The following is a 12,760-nucleotide window of genomic DNA, read 5'->3' on the forward strand; positions in this document are numbered from 1 at the left end:
CAAGGCAGTCACACCCCCTACTGACTTGACAGCCTCGGCACCCAATCGTATTGATTGACTGATTGATTTGAAGATGCAAATGAACTGTGTGTGCATTCAACTGTGTCCATACCAAATTTCAAACAAATAATCTAAATATTGGATTTTCTGTTAATTTTTTCGAAAAATAAAACAAATTTGGCAAGTAGCAACTATGCGTTTCTTTTTTTGAACAGTATACATACATACATACAAACGGATTCTCTATTTTTCTTATCTTTAAACCACTGCAGCAACTAACTGACTACTTTACACTTTTTCTGCAACTGCACACTCTGTAATCATACTAAAGATAGTTCTTATTCATATAATTATAGCATCTGATTTTTTTGTTCCCTGGTGATATTTGTTAGGTTGGTAAAAGGTGAAATTTACAGTAATATAACGCTTGTTTGCACCTGCCGAATATTGTCCAATCTGTTGTGGTCAAGAATGTACATTTTTAAAAGCATCATTCAATAATTTGCTAACAAGATTTCATGGTGTCATTCTTGACAGTACCTGTAGTAGGTCTACGTCTAGTCGACAAACCATATGTTCAAGGTAAGTGCGAATCGTAGGGTTTGAGTTGAAAGGACTTGAAACGCATGTTAGTCATTTTTGGCTTGTTTTTATGCATGTGTACCTTGTGCTATTACGATCGAAATGTATCGACTGTTCTTGGCTTCTTTCCAGCATAGTTGAAAAGCTGAGTTTTGATGTGTGTGTGTGTGTGTGGTTTTGTGTGTTTGTGTGTGTGTGTGTGTGTATTTTGTCAAATAAGTTCGAAGTATTTGCAGTGCCTTCTGACGCATTATCTTCTGCGAAACAGACGTAGACTTTAGTCATTTAAAGCTGTCTTCCTTATCATGTAAACCATCATGTAAATCGAGAGAGATACACCCAGGGTTATTCACGGGATAACAGCAACCGTCCGCCAGGACACATACCAAAAATCAAAAGGCTAGCTACAGAGAGAGCCTTTTTGATGAATATTTCGAAACTAACACCGGTTCCAAACTCCAAACATTTAACATAATATTCAAACTTTGCACGTGAAGCAGGCTTGGTATGTGTTCAAGTGGAAGGATGTTCACATCCCTTGAAATCATGGGCAGATCTGTGGCACTTTGTAGAATGGCGTAAACGGGAAAGAATGTATCTTTTATTTTTAGGCCAGAGAAGCTTGGTTGTAAACAACCACACACCAAAAATTATGCCGTTCTTTTGTTCCCATCCTCTACCGTCACACTAGTTTCAGGCCATACGCACTTTGCTTACTATTGTTGGTGTATGTACATTTACATGTCATGTTTGTTTTCTTTATCAGTGTAGACTACGAAGTAACACTTATTTAAATTGTAGTACGCTAGTAAACATACCTTTACCTTATTTTCCGTAGACGATTGTATTGTCTATGTAATCTCTATAAAGCGATCGTCTTGTGTCATATATCTTGTGTTGAAAAGAGAGGTATGGAATACGAGCAGAAACCTGATGATAGTGCTTGAACAAATATTTGCTCTTTCCTTCCTGTAATAGCTGTTTAGTATGGTTCTCTTCAGAATTAAATGATAATGATAACTAGGAGGTAGTTTAGATACGATCAAGTGTAAAATTGTGTGACTTGGTACTGTTCGTCAAAACCCTGTTATACCTCTGTTTTTGTGATTTTATACGTAAACTACTTTTTCAAGTCAGCAGTATAACTTTGTGCTGTTTTTAGAATACTTAAACCCATAGACTTGAAAGTTTATCACGATATATCGCGATGATGAGCTTGCGTGTATGTGTGCTCTGTTCAGTGCTCATGGGATTTTGCATATCAACAACGGGTCACATTTGTAAATATTAATTATTAAAAACGCAAGAGACGAAGACAGTATAGAAAACAATGTGGTTATTTAAATGACACCTAAGGATTTTTTGGTTACCAGGAAATGTGTGCATGCGTGTGTGCTCTTCTGTTTAAACTTGGTCATTTGTGCAAATATGAATTCTGTATACATAATGTCCTTAATGCTCGAATTCAAGCACGCGTAATCACGGTGGCTTGCAATGACCCATTTCTACTTGGTGTTCTTTTTTTGTCTTGTCTTGTCTTGTCTTGTCTTGTCTTGTCTTTTGAGCTTTCTTTGTTTATTTTCTATTGTATAGTTACTTGCTCAGTTGAAGGTTTCTTCCTTACAGTCACAACAATATTTATTTTTCATCATAGCAAATTAATAATATATGGTTCTGCATTAAATTTACAGATCCACGAAAGACCGGTTCCTTCTGTCTCTGGAACAAGACAGAATAGCTGGCGGTCCGTTTCAAAACTACCTCTCCAAGTAAGTTGTCACAGTTAGACCAATCTTCCACAGAACTCACTTTGATTTGTGTTTCATGTGGGTAAGGTTGTATGCGTCCTTCGCTGCTCGTGTCGTCGGTACTGACTTCAGGTAGACTGTCTGAGAGGAAATGGGGGAAAACGTGTGCTTTTGGAATGTGCTGCAAGTCACGAAAGGAATGGTGGAAGTGTTCTACTGACGTTGGCGAGCTTATAAAAAAAGTTAGTTTTCATAAACTGAACATAGTTCTTTCTTTCTTTATTTGGTGTTTAACGTCGTTTTCAACCACGAAGGTTATATCGCGACGACTGAACATAGTTCCAATGTTTGCTTGTACACCGAAATGTGAATATGTGTTTGTTGATGTAAATATAGAGACAAACAGAATAGCCAAACACCACTCCAACTCGAAATTGTCGCTACTTAGGGTGGCCAGCGTGCGCATGTAGCATGTTTTCGTTCAGCGCTATTTTATCTGTTGTTTCATTGGGTTTTTTTTGTTTGTTTTTTCTTCAACAATTTTTTATTCAGGCAAGCACAGATTTATAATGACACATTCAAAAGCATTGTCACTGGTAAGTCACAGCAATGACAGAGCTGAACACACATGTGATATTCAGTTACTTCTTACATTTTCAGAGCACGTCCCAAAAATCAGAGGAATACATTGACTATTGTAATAATGTACATCACTCGTCTTTATCCAACCGTTACTGTTGATACGGAATCCATTTTTCAATAAACTGAGTCTGTTTCATGACAATATTGTGAGCATATTTATCAATTTGGTACAAATTATATAATTCTCTTAAGAACATTTGCATGTGGGGACGAATTTTGTTTATTCTGCATTTGTAAACAAAAAACTTTGCTGTTAATAAAATATAATCAAAACCAGCGTTTGTTTTCATGTGGTTTTCATGGTTCAATAATACCAGTGTTGGTGTAAGTCTGAGTCTGTCACAGTTATAACATTTTTCTTTCAGACATTTTTCAAATTCAGTCCAAAAAACCTGGACATGTTCACATTGCCACAAATAATGATAAACTGTATCTTTTTCTAATTCACAAAAATTACATACAATACTTGTGACAACCCCCATGTCTTTCAATATTGCATTAGTCACTAAAACCCTATTATTTATTTTAATTTGGAACCACTGATTGTAGTTTTACCTCTTGTATTTTCTTTGTTTTGTAAAAGACTTTATTCCAATCAATTTCAGTTTCAATGATGTTTTCCCAACTTTGACATGCTTTTGGGACACATGTATCAGTTTTTCTAACAAGACATTCATAAAATATGTTTGCTCCTTTTCCACCAGATATGAAAAGAGAAAGTGCTTTGTTAATGTCCACTGATGTTTTTGATTCAATAACAATATTTTTTTCCGCATATAACTCTTGATTGTGCTTATAGAACCGTAATATTCCAGAAAAGATGTCTCAACTTGCAATATTTCTTTAAACTTATTAAAACTTAAAAACGTTCCATTCTCCTTTAATAAGTCTTTTACGTACAATATACCATTTTCAGTCCAATCCACAAAATGAAACGCTTTGTTATTAATCTTGAATTTGGTATTGAGGAAAAGTGGTTCTATCAACAGTTCTTCAGATGTAGTGATCTCTGTTTTAAAATAAACTTCTTCATAAGCTTCAAATACATTTTTCCAAAACGAATTTACTTATACAGTCGTTAAATAATTTCCCTCCAAACTTTGACACCAGTGCTAATTTAGGGCATCTTATCAATAATATTTCTTTCCATTTTGGATTGTATGTTGTGTTCAAAACTTTTTTCATCCAATTTAGTTTTAAGGAATGAATATAAGCCTTAATGGACGGAATATTTATACCTCCTTCTTCTATCTTGTGGATAGCCATTGTTCTTTTTATTTTGTCTTTTTTTTTATCCCATACAAATTCAAAGCACATTTGTTGTATTTGTTGGACAATTGTATCTGGTGGGTTTGGAAGCATGATCCACAAATAAACAAGTTTGGACAGTACAAGTGATTTCAGGGCTGCTACTCTTCCTATCGGTGTAGTTGACCGTTTTGCCCATGTATTAAATAACTTGTTTGCTTCATTAAACTTATCACTTATGTTCATCTCTGCCATATTTGACAAATCGTTGTTAAACCAGAGCCCCAGTATTTTAAATTTGTTAGGATTCCAACACATGTTCAGATGTGTGAGAAACACTACTTTGCTATTTCTTTTTTCCCCAAGCCAAACGTTACATGTTTTATCATAATTGAGTTTTAACCCGGATAAATTCTTAAACAATTCTAACTCATAAAACAATGTTTCAAAAGATATTTTGTTTCCATCAAGCAAAAAATATATGTCGTCTGCAAACTGACTTACTCTACACTCTTAGTATTTTCTGATATTTCTATTCCTTTAATCTGACCGTTCTCCCTTATCCTACATGTTAACAATTCTGTCACAAAATAAACAAATAAGGTGATATTGGATCTCCCTGACGACAGCCACGCTCAATTGGAAAGCTCGTGGACGTTTTACCATTCACAATAACTGATGATCTAATATTTTTTATAAAAAGCAGATATCCATTGTCGAATTTCATTTTTAAACCCAAAGATTTGTAAAACGTTATTCATATATTTCCAATTGATCGAGTCGAAAGCTTTTTCAAAATCTATTGAAACAAGTAATCCTGAGAGATTCTGATCTTGTAAATAGTCTATAGCATCGTACAATAGCCTCAAGTTGTCGCCTATGTATGTCCCATGTACAAAACCAGTTTGGTCTTCGCTAATAAGATCAGGGAGTACAGTTTTGATTCTATTTGCAATGCATGAAGACCCAATTTTGTATATTACATTCAGAAGTGAGATAGGACGCCAGTTTGTTAAATATTCCCTTGGTTTATCACCTTTAGGTAAACAAATGATTATACCTTTTTTTTGAGTAATAGACATTTCGTTTCTTAAAAACCTTTCATTAAAGAGCGTATTACAAAGCCACCCAGTTGTCTCCAAAAAACTTTAAAGAAGTCTACCGTCATCCCATCCGTACCTGGGCTTTTACCATTTTTCATTCTTCAGAGTGCCTCAGTAGCTTCCTCCAATGTGATTAGGCCCTCAAGTAAATTTGCATCTTCCTTTGACAACCTAGGTAAAGACTCAACATATGTGTTTAGGTCCACATTCTCCACTTCTGTTTCTGAATAGGCCCTATACATTTTTTATAATATTTTTTAGTTTCTTGTACCATGTCTTTTGTTTCTGTCAGGGTTTCTCCACTGTTTGATATAAGCTTAAAGGCACAGTGCAGCTCACAGCCTTCGTTTTGCGTTTTTGTTGCAGCTGAGTGCATTTACAGTTCAAAAATTTTCCTATGGTAGTAAAACAAACCCAAAACTACCCAACGACGACATCTGTGAAGCTCGACAGTTTCTTGTTCAAGCGAGTGCATAAATTAACCTAGTTAAAGTTACGTGGTGTTTGGTCGGAGTTCGATTCAAATTTCAACTGAGTGATTCCGGCCTCCATTTTGTTTTACACAAACTCATGATGACGTCTGACATAGTTTGCTAGTGACTGTCTTTTTGTGCATGATGTGGTGATCTACCTGATCTAAATTTAGATCCAAAAATAGGTCAAGACCAGCCGGGTCCGAGTACGAAATTAATTCGTAAAAAAATCGCAGTTCTTGACTCTTTGGGTGCAAGTCAATGAAACTTGGTAGTTCTTCTAACGGATAGCTGCCTGAGGTATGACTAAAAGCCCCAGGGGCTCCGTGCACCTGGATTTGACAAGTTCAGTACCTTTAAACATTTGTTTGCTAACAAAATGACGCTTTTCTAAATTACAAAAGTATTTTGACACTTTTTCACCTTCAGCTGACCATCTTAAATGGAAAGAACTTTTAATAGCTAGAATCAGTTCATTTGTCTTGTCTTTGGACCCTCTGCCGAACTGCAGAAGTCTGTGGACTTCATGGCAGCCATCCAGATAAGGATATAAAGGCTATAAACATCGAGCGCAGATGAAGAAGCTAGATATTTAACCAAAAATTATCAACAGAGCAATGGACCTACGACGTTATTTTGCTCACTGTGATCACTCTATGTTGCAGACGACTGGGCGATGAACAGTTGCTGTCGTGCCTGTTGTTCTGGCAGGACGTGACGGAGTACGGGGCCACGGAGGACCGCTCTGCTGATCGTCTGCTCCGCATGTGTCACGCATGGAGCATCTACAACAAGTACCTCTCTACCGACAGTCGACACAAAGTCGGTAAGGAACATTTACCAGAATGACCAAAATAAAGGTGATTTTTCGTAAAAGGTAGCTAACTGGTCCTTGGTGTCATTTTTCACTCACCACAAAAAAAAGCTGCAACAGAAGAAACTCGAAAATCGGCTAACTCTGTCGGATTTGTATCATTTATGAACTGTTAAAGAGTGAATACTCGTGCTTTTATTGAGGAAACTGTCTACACGTGCTCCTTGTCCACGTGTTTCAGACACACCCCTCGCTAGCGACTGGCTTATAATGTCACGTGAGAAAGTTTGCGTCCTGATGGATGGCGGGTGGGCAGGTGGGTTAGTTAGTTAGTTAACTGTTGCTTAATGGGTCCAGCGGACCATTTAGGCCAAATCAGGACCCCGGGCAGGTGGGTTGGTAGAATAGGTTGGTCGGTCGGTCTGTTCTTTGACTTGTGGTTTGGTTGATTGGTTTAATGGTAGCTTGATTTTACTCTTGTTATCCTTGTCACCAGACATGGTTCACATGTTCGAAAAGTTGTTTTCTCCACAAGGTATATGTAGTGTCCTGTATGCAGACGATGCATCTAACATGTTGGGAATGATCTCCCTTGTTTGACTATTGCATGCTGGTTGTAACCCCGGACACATGGAAGCATACATCTCAATACATGATTGGAACTCAGTTGTCCATTACCTCTGTTCTAAGAGAACGTATGGTGTTTGAGTGTGTGCAAGCATGGGCCAAGTAACATAATATACACCAACACTACAATTGGCGACGAGGATAAAGGTATTTATCTTGTGTAATTCTTGTCGGACTTAAGCCCGTCCTAAAGCCGGTCCTTAATTGGACGAAGTCGACTACGCGTAGCTCACTTCGCGAAGCTACCGGAACTAGACTTCGTCGCAGTCCAAGGGAAGGCACTATGGCGGAAAAGAGAGTTATCTTTTCATGTCTTGGCGTCTCAAATGCGCGTAGTCTCGACCAGCGCGTGGTGTGCTTCTTTCTGAGTACTTAACGTCACAAATTGTACTTTACGTACTTGATGATGACGTAAGTTAATTGTATGTGTTCTATTTCGTTGACTGAGCACGGCCGGGACCAGTTGGCGTGAGCGCTGGGATTTCGAGTTTCATTCGACATGTCAATGCATCGCAGTATGAAATAATACAGGTAGGAGGTTAGTTCTTGTACTTTGGGTCAACCAAAGTCGATAAATGCATTCTTCACTATGGTATTGAGTCTGATTTCGTCGTCCATCTTGAATCGAAAAGCACTCTTCTTACCAAAAAACCAACTTCGTTGCGAGCTACGGCGAAGCTTCGCATGTCAAAACTTGAGAAGCGATGTTGGGGTCAAAGTATCACGCCGTAGCTGCGGGTTTTTGGTATAAAGACTTCGCGAAGCTTCGTGTAGTCGACTACGGGCTCTTTTTTATTTTTTTTAAACAGAAGCAAAGAAAGATGGAAAAGTCCTGTATGCCTACGGATCTGAGCGGCCTCTTACAATAATTGGTACATTTGAAGCTGAGGTTTCTCTGTCAGCGTTGCCAGATCAGAACAAGCATGTTGCCAAGTTTTTTGTAATTGAAGAAGGAAACTTCAGAAAAACTGGGTGTTCTGAAAGTTGGATTGCCAAAAGAAATACATGCTGTTGGTTCTGTTTTGATGAAAGTTTGTACGATGGTCTTGGCAAACTGAAAAATCACAAAGTGACGTTGCATGTGAAAAATGACGTCAAACCAGTCATTAAAGGCGGCGAGACGCATCCCGTTCAGTCTGCGTTCTAAAGTAGAACAAAAGATCAAAGAACTGACAGAGCTTGATATTATTGAGCGTGCCGAGGGGCCTACATCGTTTGTAAGTCCCATTGTTCTGTTGTTGTGGTACCAAAGGCTCAAGGGAACGACATACGGCTGTGTGTTGATATGAGACAGGCGAATGAGGCCATAGAACGGGAACGGTTTCCCATGCCGACTGTAGAAGAAACGCTCCGAACGGTAGCAAGTTCTTTTCAAAACTAGATTTGAACATGGGATTTCATCAGTTAAGAGCTAGACGCAGAATCGCGACTGATCACAACTTTTGCAACACATGTCGGTTTGTTTCGCTACAAACGTCTCATGTTTGGAGTGACAAGCGCTCCAGAAATCTATCAGTATACGATTCAAAACGTACTCCGCGATTGCACAGGCGCGCGAAACATGACTGATGATATAATCATCTATGCCGAGACACTAGAAGAGCATAACCGCAGGTTAGCCAAAGTCTTAGCAACACTGAAAGACGCAGGACTCACACTTAACAAGAACAAGTGCATTTACCGCATGACAGAACTACAGTTCATGGGCTTTCTGCTCTAAGAAAAAGGGATTGGGCCCACATCTGTAAAGGTCGAAGCAGTGAAAAATGCACAACCGCCAAAAAGTGCATCTGAGGTCAAAAGTTTTCTAGGTCTGGTAAACTTTAGTGCGCGTTTCATCAGTCATCTTGCGACAAAGTCAGAACCGTTGCGAAAACTCACACGCAAAAACGTTCAGTTCAAATGGGAAAAGGAACAGCAACAAGCATTCGATCTTCTGAAGACGGAGCTTGAAAGTGCAGGTACTCTCGCTTACTTTGATCAAAAAGCTGAGACAAGAGTTGTCGCTGACGCGAGTCCAGTAGCTCTGGCAGATCCAGAATGGAGAAAAACGCGCAATCTACTACGCAAGTAAAAATTTGACTGATGTAGAAGAGGGGGGCGATGCTTTACCACGTGCACCGGGAATGGGCTTTTTGGACGTAATGGGAATGGGGAAATTCCCAGCCAGCAAGACATTAGCGGCCGATAATCGGCCGAACACCCTTCAAAAAGTCGGGCCGGTGACGTCAAAACATACGACGCGGGTGTTGGCCCGACTAACTTTTGCAAAGAGGCAACGAGGCGGCCGACAGGCGGCCGAACACCTGTACTATGGCGGCACGCATCCGGTCCGATGTTAATCGGCCCGATGACTTGTTGGACCTGCGGCCCGACACCTTATGCCGACATCGGGAAGATATCGATTTCAGCGGGAAGACATCGGGACGATGTCGGCCCGCAGGTCCAACAAGCCATCGGGCCGATTAACATCGGACCGGATGCGTTCCGCCATAGTACAGGTGTTCGGCCGCCTGTCGGCCGCCTCTTTGCCTCTTTGCAAAAGTTAGTCGGGCCAACACCCGCGTCGTATCTTTTGACATCACCGGCCCGACTTTTTGAAGGGTGTTCGGCCGATTATCGGCCGCTAATGTCTTGCTGGCTGGGTGCAACTACAGCAGTATGTACCCCCCCCCCCCCCCCCCGCCCCCCAAGTGTAACAGTGCAAAATTCACTTACAGCTACAGCTACAGCAGTACAACCCCCCTCCCCCCAGTGTTACAGTGGAAAACAAACCTACAGATACAGATACAGCAGTATGTACAACCCCCCCCCCCCCCCCCAGTGTAACAGTGCAAAACACAACACCAGCTACAGATACAGCAGTATGTAGACCCCCCCCCCCCCCGCCCTCACTGTAACAGTACAAAACACAGCTACAGATACAGCCGTATGTACAACCCCCCCCCCCCCCCCTCAGTATTACAGTATAAAACACACCTACAGCAACAGATTCAGCAGTATGTACAACCCCCCCAAGTGTAATAGTGCAAAAATTACTTACAGCTACAGCAGTATGTACACCCCCTCCCCCTTAGTAACAGTACAAAACACACCTACAGCTACAGATACAGCAGTATGTATACCCCCCACCCCCCCAATGTAACAGTGCAAAACACACTTACAGCTACAGATTCAGCAGTATGTACAACCTGCCCCCCCTCCCCCAACCCAAGTGTAACAGTGCAAAAAACACCTACAGCTACAGCAGTATGTACACCCCCCCCCCCCCAACTGTAACAGCACAAATCGCACCTACTGCTACAGATACAGCAGTGTGTACAACCCCCCCCCCCCCCCCCCTGTAACAGTGCAAAACACACCTACAGCTACAGCATTAATATGTACAACCCCCAACCCCCCCTCCCCCCCCGCCCCCACTGTAACAGTAGAAAACTCATTTACAGCTACAGATTCAGAATTACGTACACCCCCCCCCCCCCCCCCCCCCCGCTGCCACCACTGTAACAGTACAAAACATACAACACTCCATCCCCTTCCCCCGTGTAGAGTGCAAAACACACCTAGAGCTACAGATACAGCCGTATGTACAACCCCAATCCCCCCCCCCCCCCCCCCCTGTGTGCAAAACACACCTACAGCTACAAAAACAGCAGTATGTTCAAACCCCCCCCCCCCCCTACTGTAACAGTACATAACACACCTACAGCTACATGCAGCTACAGTTACATCTATGCTTGGCGCTGGTGGACAATATTCACTTTTTTGGCCAAAACCGCCAGTTTTGGCCAAAAAAGACAAAGATTTGGCCAAAAAACCCACACATTTGGCCAAATAAAATAGATTTGGCTATAACTTTTTTTGGCCAAAACTTTCTATGTAAAAGTTTTGGCCAAAACTGTTTATGTTAGCTAAAACGGGAGATTTGGCCAAACTTCTGCCACAAAAAGATTTGGCCAAAAAAAGATTTGGCCAAAAAAAGATTTGGCCAAACAAAAAAGATTTGGCCAAATCTTTTTTGTTTGGCCAAATCTTTTTTGTTTGGCCAAATCTTTTTTTGGCCAAATCTTTTGTATTTGCTGGCGCTGGTGGACAATATTCACTTTTTTGGCCAAATCTCTTTTTGGCCAAAACTTTGCTTTTTTGGCCAAAACTTTGCTTTTTTGGCCAATACCGCCAGTTTTGGCCAAAACTGGCGTTTTTGGCCAAAACTATACTTTTTTGGCCAAAACTTTGCTTTTTTGGCCAAAAATGTACAGTTTTGGCCAAAAAAGTGTGTTTTGGGCCAAAAAAGTGAATATTGTCCACCAGCGCCAAGCAGCTAGGCGCTGGTGGACAATATTCACTTTTTTGGCCCAAAACGCACTTTTTGTGGCCAAAACTGGCGGTTTTGGCCAAAAAAGCAAAGTTTTGGCCAAAACTTTACTTTTTTGGCCAAAAATGTACGTTTTGGGCCACTAAAGTGTGTTTTGGGCCAAAAAATATTCACTTTTTTGGCCAAAAACGCACTTTTTTGGCCAAAACTGGCGGTTTGGGCCAAAACTGGCGTTTTTGGCCAAAACTATACTTTTTTGGCCAAAACTTTGCTTTTTTGGCCAAAACTCACGTTTTTGGCCAAAAAAATGAATATTGTCCATCAGCGCCAAGGGGTACTCAAAGATTTGGCCAAAAAATGAAGTTTTGGCCAAAACTATTTTTTTGGCCAAAACTTTCAATGCAAGTTTTGGCCAAAAAAATATTTGGTCAAATCTGAAACATTTGGCCAAAAAATGAAGATTTGGCCAAATTTTTTAGATTTGGCCAAATATGTTTTTGGCCAAAACTTTGCACTTCAAAGGTTTGGCCAAAACATGTTTTTGGCCAAAAACACACTTTTTTGGCCAAAAATGTACGTTTATGGCCAAAAAAGTGTGTTTTTGGCCAAAAAAGGGAATATTGTCCACCAGCGCCAAGCATAGACATCAGTATGTACAACCCCCCCCCAAGTGCAACAGTACAAAACACACCTACAACTACAGATTCAGCAGTATGTACAACCCCCTCCCCCCCCCCCCCCCCAGTGTCACTGTGCAGAACACACATACAGCTACAGATTCAGCAGTTAGTATGTACACCCCCCCCCCCCCCAAGTGTGTAACAGTGCAAAACACACCACCAGCTACAGATAGATCAGTATGTACACCCCCCCCCCCCCCAAGTGTTACAATGCAATACACGTCACACCTACAGCTACAGATACATCAGTATGTACACCCCCCCCCCCCCCCCAAGTGTAACAGTGCAAACCACACTTACAGATTCAGCAGTATGTACTCCACCCCCCCCCCCCCCCTCAGTGTAACAGTGCAAAAATCACTAACAGCTACAGCAGTATGTACCCCCCTCCCCCTACAGCTACAGAAGTATGTTACCCCCCCCCCCCCCTGTAACAGGACAATACACACCTACATCTACAGCAGTATGTACACACAACTGTAACAGCACAAATCACACCTACAGCTACAGATACAGCAGTATGTACAC

The 12,760-nt window shown here is 41.0% G+C and overlaps 1 protein-coding gene across 7 annotated transcripts in view; it reads left to right on the plus strand.

Annotated features, from left to right (window-relative positions):
- LOC138952372 (regulator of G-protein signaling 22-like) overlaps positions 1-12,760 on the plus strand; it is an 86,675-nt gene that overhangs the window by 32,128 nt on the left and 41,787 nt on the right. For 6 of the 7 annotated variants that reach the window (XM_070324027.1, XM_070324033.1, XM_070324034.1 and 3 more), the window contains 3 exons: positions 538-582; positions 2,274-2,351; positions 6,462-6,622. In XM_070324027.1, coding sequence (XP_070180128.1) covers positions 538-582; positions 2,274-2,351; positions 6,462-6,622 — 284 coding nt within the window. The remainder of the gene's footprint in view (positions 1-537; positions 583-2,273; positions 2,352-6,461; positions 6,623-12,760) is intronic. The other variant, XM_070324030.1, reaches the window with a different exon arrangement.

The sequence above is a fragment of the Littorina saxatilis genome, linkage group LG17, assembly GCF_037325665.1.
Source record: "Littorina saxatilis isolate snail1 linkage group LG17, US_GU_Lsax_2.0, whole genome shotgun sequence".
In the NCBI taxonomy this organism is placed as follows: Eukaryota; Metazoa; Mollusca; class Gastropoda; order Littorinimorpha; family Littorinidae; genus Littorina; species Littorina saxatilis.